The 17,915-nt window shown below is 40.7% G+C and overlaps 1 protein-coding gene across 4 annotated transcripts in view; it reads right to left on the bottom strand.

Moving 5' to 3' along the window:
• Positions 1-17,915, bottom strand: part of LOC137344466 (TBC1 domain family member 22B-like) — a 318,631-nt gene that overhangs the window by 184,291 nt on the left and 116,425 nt on the right. For all 4 annotated transcript variants that reach the window (XM_068007450.1, XM_068007451.1, XM_068007449.1 and 1 more), the window contains one exon: positions 14,400-14,465. In XM_068007450.1, coding sequence (XP_067863551.1) covers positions 14,400-14,465 — 66 coding nt within the window. The remainder of the gene's footprint in view (positions 1-14,399; positions 14,466-17,915) is intronic.

Below are 17,915 nucleotides of genomic sequence, written 5' to 3' on the forward strand. Positions count from 1 at the left end.
GGCAACATAAACACAGCCATTTGCCAACCATCAAAAAGACCCTGGCACAAATGTTAGACTTCGTCCTTTTCACTTTTATCAACGTCTAAAGCTAAAGCACAAGGGTGACAAACTGTATTGTATTGTACCGGAATTATAAATGGGCAGAGACTTCCTGGCAATGAACATCTAAGATACCTCACAACTTAAGAACCTCAGACATCACGCACAAATTCAGCAACTTCTTTGTCATATACAAATCTGAGTCTGAGACATAAGTCCATTCGTAGGTGGCTACGCCTTTCCTTCTTGCCCAATGCCAACATGAGACTGATCTGGCTAGATTAAATACATTCATTTCTTTTGCGGGATCTATGTGGCCTTTGGATTCCATGCATTTGAGGAGTTCCTCACTGAAATAGTTCCTCACCAACTTCAGTAAAAATCTCTTCCTGATTTAGACTCTTAGGTTTTTCAATGTGATACCTGATGGTAGACATGGGAAGATGTGGTAACCTTGCTCGTCCTTAAAAAAGGCAACTCAATTATGCCTCCTCAACTTCTACTTCAAAATTCTACCTAACATTCTAGAGTTCTTCCTTAATAATTGGATCAGCAAACTAACCTGCATTGTCTGTCTTTGAGAGGCACTTTGAAGAACATTTACTACTTGCTGTCAATATACATCCTTAATGCTGGATCAGAGTATTGCCAGGTCACACAGAGTTTTAACTTGAAAGCTGTGAACTTTCTCTAGGTCTGTCACTTATTATTGATGCCATGTTGTTTGGCTAAAACTCTGGAGTCGCTGATCATTTTTGTTGCTTAACTCAAAGATAATGTTGTAATTCTAAGCAACATCACTTTCCATTATGCCAGTTAGGTCCAGACACTTATGGGTTGTAGAACAATTAGCATTTCTGTTTTACATTGAGGAAAACAGTGGATACCATTCAGGAGGAAAAAAAGGAAAATAGCGAGGGTTAAAAAGTGGGGAACTAAAGGTACAGTCAAAGAATAAGGCTTTATAGACACTTCTGAAAGCGGGAAGGAAGGTGGCAAGGTCGAGGGAACGAGAAAGAGTGTTCCAGAAGGCAGGAGCAAAGTGGCTAAACAAGCAGAAGTGGAGCAAAGGCAGCAAGGGTCCCAATGCCAGTGGAGTTGAGGCTGTACATGGGTATGCAAGACTGGAGGAGGTCAAGTGAGATGAACAAAATCATGGAAAGATTTGAAAACAATACTGAGAACTTTGAAGGATTTTGATATTTCAATAGATCCTATTTCAGATACACGTACAACTAAATACATTGTCCGGATCAGTAACCATTTGAATGAGGGATGATGAAGTTATTCACTGTACTTAATATACCCCTGAATATCTGCAAAAAGTGAAATCTCAGAGTAGGAGAAAGGTATCGGAAGGGATACTATGAAGATGGTCATCTTTTTTGGTCATTTCTCATTGCACAGATCTACTAGCCAAGATTATCCAGTGTTAATCAAATTATGGTAATCTTCTGCTGCAGTATGCATTGTGACTTTCAGTTAAGATACTCCTGTGACATTTACAGCTGCACTTCTGCAAAGCGATTGAGAGCATCACTGTCATCGTGTACAGAGTGGATCCAGTCCTTGTGGACGGTAGTTTAGACAGTAGCATTAAAAGGATTCGATCTCCTTTTCTGTCCAACAACAGCCATAAGGCTGATAAGTTGAGTAAATCTCAGTCAGACCCATATTGGCTCAAAGATTGCCCAAGGTCACCCATGACATTAATATGTGTGATTATGCTGCTGGAAGGTCCCTCCAGTCATCTAAATGTATGATCTGATACACCAGGTGTCCTAAAAAGATATTATTTACTTATTTTGCTTCAGTATGATTAAATTTGCAAGACATATTAGTTCATACAAGTTTATAATAAAAAAGTGAACAATTAGCTTTTTAAAATAAAAATATTTGCTGATAAAATTTACTTTTTAGATCGACCAGATTCACTCCTACATTTTAGAATGGAAATCATGTGAAGAAATAAACAAGACATTGTTATGGTATCAAATGTTTGCTGAAGTTCATCTTAAAAATGCAAGTTATAAATTTGTAAAATATATCAGCATTATTAACCATGTACCTCCCCAAAATTTACATGAAGGCACAGTAGAAATCATAATGTTACAAGATTAGAGTTAACAAAACAAAATATGACCCTGATAAGTATTTCATTCACTAATACACAGAAGATGAAAATGAAGCTTATATAAGCCTTGCATATAAAATTGAGGACCTGTGATTGGTGCAATGATTAATGTTATTATGTTACTTGCAGCACATCAGCATCAATTGCTCTTTTTGTAATAATGCAGTTTAGAGTTCATTGTAAAACATGAATGCACCTGCAACCACTCGAGCTCAAACCTCTTTGCATTAAATTTCATTCACTTTAGACTCATTTAATTTTAAGCACATCTTGCGGACATCAAACTGGCAGCTTTTAAAGCTCTACAGCTTCTGTGCCAAAACATGTTTACCGCTGACGCAAGGATAAAAAAAAAAAATCGGCATCACAAACCAATCAATACCATCAGTCCTGACTGCATGGATTATGGAAGGAGAGTAAAAATAACATTATCCAGAGAGGTCTGTTTTTATAGAGTATTCTTATCAAAACAGTACTCATGATTTTACACACATCATGCACTGTTCAATCACCATTTTCTGAATGTTGCATCGTCACTGAGAAATCATCTTGTCTTTTCATTTCTTCCTTCCTCCTTCCTACCCCAAATGTCCACCTGAGATCAGGAACTCACTGTGGAGGAAAGATAAATTTATGTATCCTCAATACACCATAGGAGTATAGTGAGAATGATGGGTTCTGGGGGAACCGCATACTGAGCACATAACACTATCTCTGCTTCCCTCTCCAAAAAAACTGTACCCCTGCAGGAACGGATGGTTGGGCTTATGGTATGTTGTGGGTAATCGATCTTTATTCTTCATTTTACATCCCCAACACACAAGTAGACCATATCAAACAACCCAAATTAAGGATAGGGGAAGCTTCTGCATAGGTGTCCAGAATAATCTGCTAAAGTCATTATTGCATGCTGCAGTTCAATCTAGACAATAATATTTATTGTATGTGTGAGGATTGCTCCGCTGACAACCCTAAATATGCTGTCAATTGGAACCCAATTGTGAAATCCCCACCAAGCAGCAATGAAATGGGTGATATATATACTTCACCCAACATCTGGGTTTCTTCCCAGTAACATGGTAGCAATATAAGATACACTCAACCAATTAAGCTATATGCTGGTTCAGTGGGTCTTTGCACCACAGGGAACAATTAACTATCTAGACTTTCCAAATTGCTCTGTGAAGAAGAAAAAATACAAGAAATACTGTTGGCATTCCTAGTGGAGGAATGTTTAAAGCTTATGAATGGCATTCCTCAGTCTGCAATCTTAGCAGGGGTATTAACTCATTAAAAAAATGAAGTTTAAAAAAACAGTAATTTCATACCAGTGGATTAAGCATGCATCCACTTATATCACCATCAGTCATTTCTAGACTGTAACAAGTTGGGCATTCTGAGCATCGACATAGTAGAAATAATATTCCAGGTCTGATTTACATGGAGGCAGATAAAACTATGGGGTAACAATTCTTGAACCAAATGAAACTGGTTAGTGACCATAGATTGGAAGCAATGCTCACAATGTGAAATCAAATATGGCTGATCAGAAGTAATCACTAATTCTGTGAGTTGAAACTAACGTTAATATCAGTGCAGTGTTAAATAAGCTTTTTCTGGGATCTATGGCTCTTCCAGTAAAGAGGATATCAGATCCTTTAAGCCACTCTAAAGGCAAAGAAACCTTATGTTATGTGTGCATCACCTTCCTCCTTCTCCTCCATCATTGATGGTAGAGCCTTCAGCCATCTCAACTCTACTCTCTGGAACTCTCTCCTTTAACACCCTTGCCTTGCTACCTCTCTCCCCATTCTCAGGAGCCTCCGAATAAGCTCATCTTTTTTTCCATGCATTTGATTATCAACCTTAATTCTTCTATTACTACTTGCCGTCTGTTTATCCTCTGTGAAGCACCATGGACTATGTCAAAGGGACCATATAAATGCAAGTTGATGTTGTCTGAAATAATGTCCCGAAGAAGATTAGCTCCTGCTCGATTTGCAGCTTGAACATGCAGCTGGGTAAGTCAAATTATTGTGGGTTTACCTAATCTAACTCACAGAGATCCGACAGAATATAGGCACCGAAGCTTCACACCTCCTGTCTGCTGAACTATCTCCCAGTGTTGCCATTTAAAACTCATTTCCTGAAATAGACAGATAGCTTTCACTTGCTGTGCCAAGGTTGCCAAAGTTTATATTTGGTCAGGGAAATCACTCACTTGCCTGTAAATGACAGGACTAGTTATACAGATTGTGGAATATTGGGAGGGTTGAAACACTCAGAGAAGATGAGGGCTTGGGGCATTGAGTAGGCATGATAACAGCTGGGAAGATGGGAGGGACAGGCAGGAGTTGGGAGCACAGATAGTGGGGTACCGGGATTGGGACCACTCAGCAGAAAGAATGGAGACTGGAAGGTACTGGGGTGGGATTAGAAGCAGTACAGGACAAAGGCCTAGGTGCTGCTACAACTCAGAATGCAGCTTAGACACACGCCAGCAGGATAATACAATTGGAGAAGAAAAGTGAATGTCAGCAATAGAAAGTGGGCGAAAGGCAGTTGAATTGATTGGGTGAGAAGCAGTGGTTGCAGGTGAGAAATATTGGGGAGTGAGCAAGAAGCAGATTGAAATGTGGCAACTGAATCTCGGGACAAGGGTGGGGAGAAAAAGACAGAAAAAGTGAAATGAACTAGTGAATATGTGATGACTCAAAACATAACGAGACAAGGCCCAGGCAGGAAAGAAAAAAAGCTCAAATCCCAAGTGCCTTGGGACATTCTCTATGTTAAAGGAGCTATATGAATCCAAGTTGTTGTTGTTGATAGGCATTTGGGGACAAAACTTGTAAGATGGATTTGCAACAAGAATCATACAATCAAACAGCACAGGAGGTCATTCAGCCCATCATGCCTACACCAGCTCTTTGAAAGAGCTATCCACTTAGTCCCACGCCCTTGCTCTTTCCCCATAGCCCTGCAATTTTTTCCTTTTCAAGACAACAATTTTCTGTGAATCATATAACTTTTTATGTTTGCTATTGATCGCATATTTTAATGTGTGTATATATATATATATATATATATAATATATATAGTCTAGCTGAAGGAATAATAAGGCTACCAAAAAAAAAATGGAAGAAGTTCAATTTCTGGCAATTGCTAGTTCCTGACTGGCAGCTTTGAAAATGTTTGATTAGATAGTGGAACAAACACAGAAGAAGCTTTCTCCACAGATACTGCCAGATTTACAGCATCTGCAGTATTTTGCTTTTTGATTACATAGTTGTTCTTGATTGGTAGCTTTCAGTTTTCGGACCCTATTTAAGCAGATAACCATAGTCAACTTAACTGCTGGTGGTCAGTTCCACCAATCAGGATAGTGTAACAGACATTTTATCTGTGTGACACTTTGAAGTGCGCCATACATTTTCCCACACATTCAATGCAAAAATGTAATTATATAGATAGATTTCACAGTTTGGTTATTACAAGCTAAGGAGCCTCAAAGTTTATTTTGCAACACCACATATGTCACTGTTGACCACTTAAGATTGTATCAAATAGGGAAATTAACAATTTTATTTTTTGTGCATGTAAAATATTCATCCTGTGGGTGGTGGAATTACTGACTGTGTCTATCTGACATTTGTTATTCCCAAACAATTTAATGTTGATTATTACCAATGACAATTTAGGATCTGAAGCTTTATTTTAAAAATAAGAAAATGTCAAGAACATTTATTTCACACCAAGGACATAATAAGAGTCCCACAGCAGCTGTACACTTGAATCTCCCAACTGCAGGTGCAAAAGTTTTGTCAGGATGTGTGCAGCAACTCAAGTGAAGGAACTGACTGTTCAGCCCAGCTGCATGAAGCATATTTCCTCCTGAAGATTATATCACTTCACAATGGTTGCAGATCTAGAGAGGTCCATGGCCCAAAATAGGCCACTCAAGGACAATATCTGGATCTGACTGGCATATCAAAAAGGGTGAGAATGTAAATTAATTTTCTTTAAAATAATTCTCACAAAAATACAGAACAGCAGAAACTAAATCAAATTCAAATGAAGTGCAAAAATACAGAACATAAAATTAAGCAAAATATTAATTTACAGGTCAAATAGAAAGCATAGCACTATCTCCGATTGCTGGTTTTATTCTGGCTCCCTGCAAAGAATTTGCCTTAATTGTCATTATTATGCTGCTATAATTTGCACTTCATTGCAAAATATGAATGCGCCAAGAGCTTTTCAACCCTCTTATTAACTGCATTTGTTTCCATTCATTCTCTAATTGATAGATTATGACTAATATCAAACAGCTCAACAAACCAGCAAAGCATGAAGTAGTGTAAACTTAGCTGCGATTAACAATTTGACTGGCTGAACAGCAATTTCTTTAAAGAAATTTATTTATTAAAAGTAGTCATTCATAATTAATTTCTCAAGTTGCCTCAGCAGTTCAAAAAGGTCACATTTAAGTCATTAAATTTACTCAAGAAACTTTGTACCAAGATGGATTTGAACAGCTCAATGTCTAAAAACTGACATTCAAATAATCTTCTATGTCACTTATGTGAAAATATAACTTTGAAAAATAACTATTAAATTCCTACAGTTATCTGTGATTACTGTATTTAACTTGGTATTTTACATTTAAAGGATACGGATTTATTTTATTTATATATGCTTAACAAATTAAAATCAGAAAAACCAACATTGCTTTATGTCATAAAAAGAATTTCCAGATCTGAACTTCAGATTCCAAATGCCAAAACTAGAATTCTTAATTAGGAATTAATCTTTACATTTCTTACAATGCAATCTGTTTTGTAGGCACCTTCAGATGATGTTGCTCACAACATCAGATACCACTACTGCCCTTACAGCCAAGTACAACGATAATTTCTGTAGATGCACAGTACGTCAATACATTAGACTTCAACTTTTAGTTATGCAAACATATTTTGAAAAAAAGCTCTTCAGCCTTTCGCCACAAAAAGTCTTCTGACCATCAAAAAGGTGCACAGAAGAATTTTAAAATATTCACAAGAAACTAGGTGCTTTCACTGCAGATTTGTGTGCATAAAGTTGAAGGACAGGTGTCAGTACACCTAATAGACATCCCTGCCTCACCCAAAAGCTGTTTTTTTTGAGAGCCATAGAAAACATTGGGGGCATATTTTTGCTGGGGAAAATCAGCGTCAATGGGGCAGTTATAGAGCCTAAAAATGCCTTAGCATCACATTAACTGCAACGATTGGCTCATTGCCATTTTGAAAGGGTTCTATCGCTGGGCGGCTGAAACACCTGCCTGTTTCAGGCCGTAGGCCTATTTTAATATGAAAATCGAGGTCCTATGACATACAGCAACTCCCACGGCCATTTTAGGAGAGAACTCATCAGAGTGTGCACACTCTGATCAGTTCCAAATGTGATAAAGAAGAGGCCCAGCAAAACTAACTTCTGGTCCCCACAAAAATAATCTAGGTCTATGTGATTTTCTCTCTTTGTGTAAGCAACTTATAAATCCCAAAATTGCAGTTTACTAGTTTGAACTGGCTCCCTTTGCCCTGTCCTCATCAATCTTCTAAATTCCAGGGAATAAAACCCTAGTTTGTGTAATCTCTCCTCGGAATTTAACCCTTGGAATCCAGGTATCATTCTAGTAAATCTACGCTGCACTCCCTCCAAAGCCAATATATCCTTCCTAAGGTCCAGTGCCCAGAACTGAACACAATACTGCAGGTGTGGTCTAACCAGGGCTTTGTATAGCTGTAGCATAACTTCTACCCTCTTGTATTCGAGTCCTCTAAATAAAAAGGCCAGCATTCCATTAGCCTTTTTGGTTATTTTCTGTACCTGTCCATAACATTTTAATAATCTATGTACATGGACCCCTAAGTCTCTTTGGACATCCACTGTTTCAAGCTTTTCTCCATTTAGAAAGTACTCTGATCTATCCTTTTTAGGTCCAAAGTGGTTGACCTCACACTTGCCTACATTGAAATTCATTTGCCACATATTTGCCCATTCACTTAATCTATTAATATCTCTCTGTAATGTTATATTTCCATCTACACTGCTTACAATGCTGCCTATCTTTGTCATTGGCAAACTTGGATATGCAGGCTCTCTATCCCATCATCCAAGTCGTTAATAAATACAGTGAATAGTTGAGGCCACAACATAGATCCCTGTGGGACACCACTAGTCACATCCTGCCAATTTGAGTACCTGCCTATTATCTCTACAGTCTGTCCCCTGCCATTCAGCCAATTTCCTAACTAGGTCAATAATTTGCCCTCAATTCCATGAGCTTCAACTTTAGCTAACAATCTCATGAGGGACTTTATCAAATGCCTTCTGAAAGTCCAGATAAACAACATCCATAGACATTCTCCTGACCGCTACTTTAGTCACCTCTTCAAAAAAATGTCAGGTTCGTCAGGCATGACCTACCCTTTACAAATCCATGATAGCTCTCTCTGATCAGCTGAAAATTTTCAAGGTGTTCAGTCACTTTATCCTTAATTATAGACTCTAGTAATCTCCCGAAAACAGATTTTAGGCTAACTGATCTATAATTCTCTGGTTTCTCTCGCTCACCTTTCTAAAGTAGCGGAGCGACATATGCAATTTTCCAATCTAAAAGAACGGTTCCTAAATCAAGAGAATTTTGGAAAATTATAGTTAGGGTTTCTGTAATATTGTCACCTACTTCCTTTAAAACCCTGGGATGGAAATCATCTGGTCCGAGGGATTTGTCACTCTTTGGTGCCATTATTTTCTTCATTAGTACCACATTAATTTGCTTATGTCAATTATGGTAAGCCCCGTCCCTGATTCAAAATTAGTTTCCTCGGGTTGTCCGGCATGCTATCCTCTTCCTCTACTGTAAATACTGATGCAAGTGACTCACCTCCTGACTCCTCAAAGCCTTTCCACCATCTACAAGGCACAAGTCAGGAGTGTGATGGAATACTCTCCACTTGCCTGGATGAGTGCGGCTCAGACAACACTTAACAAGTTCGACACCATCCAGGACAAAGCAGCCCGCTTGACTGGTGCCCCATCCACCACCCTAAACATTCACTCCCTCCACCACTGGCACACAGTGGCTGCAGTGTGTACCATCCACAGGATGCACTGCAGCAACTAGCCAAGGCTTCTTCGACAGCACCACCCAAACCTGCAACTCTACCGCCTAGAAGGACAAAAGCAGCAGGCACATGGGAACAACACCACCTGCAGGTTCCCCTCCAAGTCACACACCATCCCGACTTGGAAATATATCGCCGTTCCTTCATCGTCGCTGGGTCAAAATCCTGTAACTCCCTACCTAACAGCACTGTGGGAGAACCTTCACCACATGGACTGCAGCGGTTCAAGAAGGTGGCTCACCACCACCTTCTGAAGGGCAATTAGGGATGGGCAATAAATGCTGGCCTCGCTAGCGACGCCCGCATCCCATGAACGAATAAAAAAAAAGTAATTATTTAATATGTCCTCCATTTCCTTATTTTCATTTACAATATCACCATTATCAGTTTTTAAGGGGCCCACATTGCTCTTGACCACTCTCTTTTTCCTAATGTAACTGTAAAAATTGTGTGTGTTGATTTTGATATACCTTGCAAGTTTCTTTTCATACACACTTTTTGTAGCTTTTACTATCTGTTTTGTCACCCTTTGCATCTCTCCTGTCGCCAGGATCTCTGCTATTTTTTGCTTTTTCTTTGTTTTACATTGTCCCTTACCTCTTTTGTCGTCCATGGCTGTTTTTTTGGCAAGTGGAGATCTTGTCCCTTAGGGGTATAAACTGGTTCTGTATCATTTTAAATTCTTTTTGGAACATCTCCCACTGATCGTCTGTCGTTTTACCCATTAACAGATTTGCCCAGTTTACCGTGGACAGTCTCTGTCTCATCCCGTTGAAGTTGGCCTGACCTAAATTTAGGATCTCAGTAGCTGATACGGGTTTCTCCCTTTCAAACACAACGTTGAACTCGATCATATTATGATCACTACTGGATAAATGTTCACGCACCGTTAGGCTGTTAACTAAAACTGGCTCATTACTCAGTAAATCTAATACGGCTTGCCTTCTTGTTGGTTCTAGGACATACTTTTGCAGAAAGCTGTCCTGAACACACTCACAAAATTCGCTTTCTGACATGAGCTCGTCTGCTTATCCCAATCTAGATGAAAGTTAAAATCCCCCATTAAAATCTCTATGCCTTTGCTACGTGCTTGTCTTAATCTCTGCATTTATACATTCCGCCACTTCACAGCTGCTACCAGGGGGCCTATACACAACTCCCACTACAGTCTTAAATCTTTTTCTATTTCTTAATTCTACCCATAAAGTCTCCACTGCCTGCTTACCTCTCATTATATCCTCTCTTATCACTGAAGTAATTTCATCCTTAATCACCAAGGCTACTCCTCCCCCTCTACCAGTTTCCCTATCCTTCCTGTAGACCTTATATTCAGTCCATAGACACAGGATTCTGTGAAACATCATTAATGAGTATTGATGCTAGCTATGTTATTTTCAGACACTGTTGTCTTCTTATTTAATAAACATTCCTGGATCCTCTCAGTTAAATTTGGAGGCAGGCATATTAAACTATCAGAACGACAATAAATATAAGTGTCTAGTAACAGTAAAATTTACAAATATCTTAAAATATTTGTGCAAAACAAAATGTAAGGTTAAACAAATGTAACTAATACACAGAAAGCTTAAGCCACAACCATTTTTAAATGGACTGAAGATTAGTTTTCCTCCATTCACACAGAAAAAGAGCACTTGGGAGTTTACTTGTGAAAAATTTAAATGTATCAGCACCATTATTCCAATAATACTTGATGCGAGTTGAGAATATATTTTATTGATGTTCCGATATCAGTTTCCCATTTAGACCTATGGTAAAGTTGACCTGGAAAACTAAATTCTACTGCTACAAGCCAAAAGATGCACAGAACAATTATATTAGTTGGCAAAGACCAAAAGGGATTTTCTTACAAAATACCAAAAAATAAAGCTCATTAAATGATCAGGAGCATAGGAAAGGCAGCCAATGAAGGTGCTAAACCCGTGCTACTATGCTATAAATTAGCTTAAAATCCAATCCAATGATGGAAATGAAAGCTTTTCCTTACTGGTAATACTCACAAGGGTCACAATTGACAAGTTCTAAATTACTCTACAATGAAGACCAGTAAAACCCAGGGGCACAGCAGATTTCTCATGATGTTGCTCATGCTAAGTCAGATGACATGCTGTTTCTTTGATAAGAACATCAAACCATGTAATGCACAAGTATTATTCTGCTTCAAAAGTGCATTGTGTTTAAGGCAATACAATCTAATTGCTTTAAATAGACACATTATGAGATCAATTAGAGGCTAATTGTTGTTGGTGAGGAAAGTTTGAAGATTGGCAGATGCTTGTAAATTTCCAGCTCCACATGAGAACAGCATATGTCATAACAGACTTCCTTTTTCTTTTCTTCATCTCTGATCTGTGTTTGTGTATATGTATAAATGTGTATATTGCTAACTATCTATAGACCATATTAAATGTCTTGCACTTTCTATTCCACACTTACATATATTGTGCATTTCCTGTGTTCCATTTACTTTCTGTAACATATTCTCCACCACAAGTACCTGTAATGCTTGTCTGTACATTATACTTACGCATCATTGAATCTTCTCAGATTTATTTCCAAGCTAGATAGCACTGTTCTCCACAGGTCCATATGCTTGAGGGCTGCGAAAATCTGGTCTTTTATCTAATGCCATGACTCGCCTTTCCCCCATGCCTTGCCATCTCTCTCTGCCTCCCTCCCCATCCTCCTGATCACTGATACCATCCCACCTCTCCTCAACTGTCTCTTTTATCCATTCGGACTTTGAAAATGGCACTGCCAGTCACTTTTTCCCCTCTCCCTCTCTTTTGCCCAGTCTAGGCCCTTTTTGGCATCAACACTTTGAGCATAGTATTGCCAACCATCAGCCAGTTCTTCTCTTTTACTTACTTTAAAGCACCAAATGAGCTATGACGATATTTGCCAAGTGTCCCATGTCATACAATGAAGAATGGCCCCTTATCTAAAGTACCAGAGGATAGCTGCATTTGTAGAATCATAGTCAGTAAATACTGTATTAGCACATTTCAGATTGGCAGTGCCAGTTGATATAATTTCCCACTTTCAGAGGAACAACAGATGAGAAAGCTGCGTGGAGCACACAAAATTTGTATCAGTTGATCTTACACACAATGCTGTACTGCCGTTCTGTATAGAATGGGTGTTGCCTGGCTGGATTGAGGGAGAATCCAGGATTTTGGACTTCACTCTCCAAGGCCTGTACCTTGGAGAGTGAAGAGCGGATACACCTTCACCCTAGCAAGTAAGAGTTTATATCACATCATAAATGTACCTAGTAATTGGCATTTCACACTAACTTTTTAAAGCAGCTTAAGATTCAAACTGGGCAATTTGTATTCAATAATAAGAATTCACCTCATCCACATTTGCCTTTAGATAAAGCTGAACCTTGAGTTGGCTAAATAATGCAGCATGGAGAAATGCTACCATGGAATTCAGATGTTCTCCTAGCTGAAGTTTTGTCATGTTGGAATTATGGACTAAAAAAGCAAGGGAACAAGTTAAAGCTGTTGATGTGCAAGCCAAGATGCTTCACAGCTTCTGTGCCTGAATTTTTTTTTAAATGATCTCTCAGTGCACAACATAATGCCATCTGCTGCTTGCATGAGGAACACCAGAGTTCCCTGTAACTACTTCTCTAATTTCAAACATTTAGTCAGTAAAAACACAAACATTTCAAAGGATTATAGTTTTGTTGTAGTGTACATGTCTCAAAAAACAAGAAAGCAGCAACTACAGATGATGGTTGAACTGCTAGATATAAATCCTATCTGTATGCAATAGTAGTGGTCATTAATAATGACTTTGAAAAAGAAGCATGCAGCATTGGGGCAGCAGCATCAGCAATGGTAGTGACAGTAGTAGCCTCCAGAAGAAAAGCAGTGCCTTAGCTGAGGAAACAGTAGACTCAGAGAGGAAAGCAGCAGCAATGGGAACAAAATCGGATGTGCGGCAGTGTGTCAGAAGATAGTACAGCCTAGTCAAACTAGACCAGTTGTCTTTCAAGTTGAGAGGATAGCAAGCAATAGTTTGACTGTTTTTAGCAACTAATATTTGCATACCTTTGAAAAATCACTTACGGCTGTTAACCATTTTCTTACACTGCTAGCAGAACCATAAATGAATTCACAGAGACATATGGATGCACATGGCAATGTGCTAAAACAGACAACAGCTGTAAGTTTTGGAACTCTGCCCTCACACTCAATGCAGAGCCCCTCTTCCAGTTAAAAGTCTGACATGAGTGAGGCTCATTAAACAATTTTGGTTCACTTGCTCTAGTTAGGTTTTCAGTCAAGTTGCTCCTGATAACCTTGATGTAGTACTGCATGCCATCAACATGACAACACAAGTGCATTGGTATTCTAAAGTTTGAAGCAAACCAGAGCACAGTCCAATACCCATTTCAACCATCCACAAATATTACATCTATTTACCAATGTAAGTTTAGTTACTTAGAGATGGAGGAGGATAGAACTGCCCCAGAAAATAAACTGGGTGCTTTTGGATGCATGTTAAGACATGCACTGATTTCTAGGGTGCTCAATCAACTGCTTACTATTCTATACAAATAAGGCAAGAGTCAGGTGAACACTGTGCTTCTCCAACACCAAGCAACTCATTTGTGCGCGTCTCAGTGGAGATGAAACAGCCGATAGACAGTGTGTTTGTGCTCTTCTGTGCTACAATTGTCACTGCAAATTAACACCCTAGTGTAAAGCAAGCATAAGTCAACACAGGTACACTCATCTCCTTTTAACACACGAGCAGCAACTATCGCATGATCTCAACACAGATAGTACAGACAAGAATCTTCCATGAAAAGAACTTCAAACTTTTTAATGTATTTTACAAACATATTTTACACTGAAGTAAAGTAAAATATGCAGCATTAAAAAAAAACTGTGGGAGTACATGGCATCCAAAAAATAAAAGCTGTCTCATTGTGCAACTGACATCAAAACTGATATTTTTGGGGTCCAATTTTAGTCTTGTATCAAGCAACATTACTAGGAAATGCATATTGGTTTGCTCACCTCTTGAACAGAAGGTTGTTGAAAGAGAGGAATGAGGGGATTAGTTCTGGGAATGTCAATGTGAATCTGTGAACACAAAGGTAAAATAGATTATTTCAAAGCAGCTTAGCAAAGATTTACTATTTGTTGTACTTTATCTTGGAAGGATTTCACTATTAGTATACTGTTCAAAAATGCACTTCATAAAAAATAACTCTTAATATCTTTTTTTCCTGTCTACCTCTTAAAAATTTTTTTTATTCGTTCATGGGATGTGGGCATCGCTGGCAAGGTGAGCATTTATTGCCCATCCCTAATTGCCCTGGAGAAGGTGGTGGTGAGCCGGCTTCTTGAACCGCTGCAGTCCGTGTGGTGAAGGTTCTCCCACAGTGCTGTGAGGTAGGGAGTTACAGGATTTTGACCCAGTGACGATGAAGGAACGGCGATGATGAAGGAACGGCGATATATTTCCAAGTCGGGATGGTGTGTGACTTGCAGGAGAACCTGCAGGTGGTGTTGTTCCCATGTGCCTGCTGCCCTTGTGCTTCTAGGTGGTAGAGGTCGTGGGTTTGGGAGATGCTGTCGAAGAAGCCTTGGCGTGTTGCTGCAGTGCATCCTGTGGATGGTACACACTGCAGCCACTGTGCGCCGGTGGTGGAGGGAGTGAATGTTTCGGGTGGTGGATGGGGCACCAATCAAGCGGGCTGCTTTGTCCTGGATGGTGTCGAGCTTCTTGAGTGTTGTTGGAGCTGCACTCATCCAGGCAAGTGGAGAGTATTCCATCACACTCCTGACTTGTGCCTTGTAGATGGTGGAAAGGCTTTGGAGAGTCAGGAGGTGAGTCACTCGCCGCAGAATACCCAACCTCTGAACTGCTCTTGTAGCCACAGTATTTATGTGGCTGGTCCAGTTAAGTTTCTGGTCAATGGTGACCCCCAGGATGTTGATGGTGGCGGATTCGGCGATGGTAATGCCGTTGAATGTCAAGGGGAGGTGGCTAGATTCTCTCTTGTTGGAGATGGTCATTGTCTGGCACTTGTCCGGTGCAAATGTTACTTGCCACTTATCAGCCCAAGCCTGGATGTTGTCCAGGTCTTGCTGCATGCGGGCACGGACTGCTTCTGAGGGGTTGCGAATGGAACTGAACACTGTGCAATCATCAGCGAACATCATCATTTCTGACCTTATGATGGAGGGAATGTCATTGATGAAGCAGCTGAAGATGGTTGGGCCGAGGACACTGCCCTGAGGAACTCTTGCAGCAATGCCCTGGGGCTGAGATGATTGGCCTCCAACACCAACTACCATCTTCCTTTGTGCTAGGTACGACTCCAATCACTGGAGAGTTTTCCCCCTGATTCCCATTGACATCAATTTTAATAGGGCTCCTTGGTGCCACACTCGGTCAAATGCTGCCTTGATGTTAAGGGTAGTTACTCTCACCTCACCTCTGGAATTCAGCTCATTTATCCATGTTTGGACCAAGGCTGTAATGAGGTTTGGAGCCGAATGGTCCTGGCGGAACCCAAACTGAGCATCGGTGAGCAGGTTATTGGTGAGTAAGTGTCGCTTGATAGCACTGTTGACGACACCTTCCATCACTTTGCTGATGATTGAGAGTAGACTGATGGGGCGGTAATTGGCCAGATTGGATTTGTCCTGCTTTTTGTGTACAGGACATAACTGGGCAATTTTCCACATTGTCGGGTAGATGCCAGTGTTGTAGCTGTACGAGAACAGTTTGGCTAGAGGCGCGGCTAGTTCTGGAGCATAAATATTCAGCACTACAGCCGGCAGGTTGTCGGGGCCCATAGCCTTTGTTGTATCCAGTGCACTTTGCCATTTCTTGATATCATGTGAAGTGAATCGAATTGGCTGAAGACTGGCTTCTGTGATGGTGGTGATATCGGGAGGAGGCTGAGATGGATCATCCACTCAGCACTTCTGGCTGAAGATGGTTGCAAACACTTCAGCCTTGTCTTTTGCACTCACGTGCTGGACTCTGCCCTCATTGAGGATGGGGATGTTTACAGAGCCTCCTCCTCCAGTTAGTTGTTTAACTGTCCACCACCATTCACGACTGGATGTGGCAGGACTGCAGAGCTTTGATCTGATCCGTTGGTGTGGAATCGCTGAGCTCTGTCTGTAGTGTTGGCCAGGGACTGCAGAAACTACTGAGTTTATTCCGAACTGCTGACACACAGGCAAAAGCAACTTTTGAACTGAAGTAACCTGAGTTCAGTCGCTGGCCAGAGCTGGCTGGAACCGGTTTGAATTAGCTAAGTTTTGTGAAAGACAAAGGAGATGTGTTAAGACACAAGTCCTTATTTAGAAAAGGAGTAATGAGGTAATGCTACCTAAGTCCTTGGGATAGAGCCAATGAGGAGAAGACACAGACGAGGCGAGCAAGCCTAAATCAACGGGAGAGAGACAGCACAGCTTGAAGAGATAAGATTCGGAATAAGAATGAAGAATCTCGGGTGTGGAGCCAGCGAAGACCCCGGAGACCAACCATTGCTGAAGTGGAAGAACCTACGTCAGGGACGTAGAGACAACGTCGAAAGAGAGAGAGAGAGAACGGAACGCCTGGCCAGCGTCAGCTCTCCTTTTCGATTATTAGCCTTTATATTCTGTGACCACTTGGAGTGTCAGAGAAACCTAGTGGGTGTGAGTTTAGATCCTAGTTTGGGTATAAAACTGTAGAACCTGGTGCAAACTGCATGTCTATATCTAACCAGACGTATAAGCTGTATGTATATGATCTAACGACGTGAATAAAGCGAATTGAGAGTTAAGAGAGAATTAATTCTTCTCCTCTTTGTACTAAGCCAATAACCATAACTGGTGACCTCCGGTCAACAGTAGCATGTTGCTTCCATTGTTTAGCATGCACGTAGTCCTGTGTTATAGCTTCACCAAGTTGGCAACTCATTTTTAGGTACGCCTGGTGCTGCTCCTGGCATGCTCTTCTACACTCTTCATTGAACCAGGGTTGATCCCCTGGCTTGTTGATAATGGTAGAGTGAGGAATATGCCGGGCCATGAGGTTACAGATTGTGCTGGAATACAAATCTGCTGCTGCTGATGGCCCACAGCACCTCATGGATGCTCAGTTTTGAGCTGCTAGATCTGTTCTGAATCTATCCCATTTAGCACGGTGATAGTGCCACACAACACGTTGGATGGTGTCCTCAGTGCAAAGACGGGACTTGGCCTCCACGAGGACTGTGCGGTGGTCACTCCTACCAATACTATCATGGTCGGATGCATCTGCGGCAGGTAGACTGGTGAGGACGAGGTCAAGTAGGTTTTTCCCTCATGTTGGTTCACTCACCACTTGCCGCAGGCCCAGTCTGGCAGCTCTGTCCTTCAGGGCTCGGACAGCTTGGTCAGTTTTGGTGCTGCTGAGCCACTCTTGGTGATGGACATTGAAGTCCCCACCCAGAGTACATTCTGTGCCCTTGCTACCCTCAGTGCTTCCTCCAAGAGGTGCTGAACATGAAGGAGGACTGATTCAACAGCTGAGGGAGGGCGATA

This window comes from Heptranchias perlo, chromosome 27, assembly GCF_035084215.1.
Source record: "Heptranchias perlo isolate sHepPer1 chromosome 27, sHepPer1.hap1, whole genome shotgun sequence".
NCBI lineage: Eukaryota > Metazoa > Chordata > Chondrichthyes > Hexanchiformes > Hexanchidae > Heptranchias > Heptranchias perlo.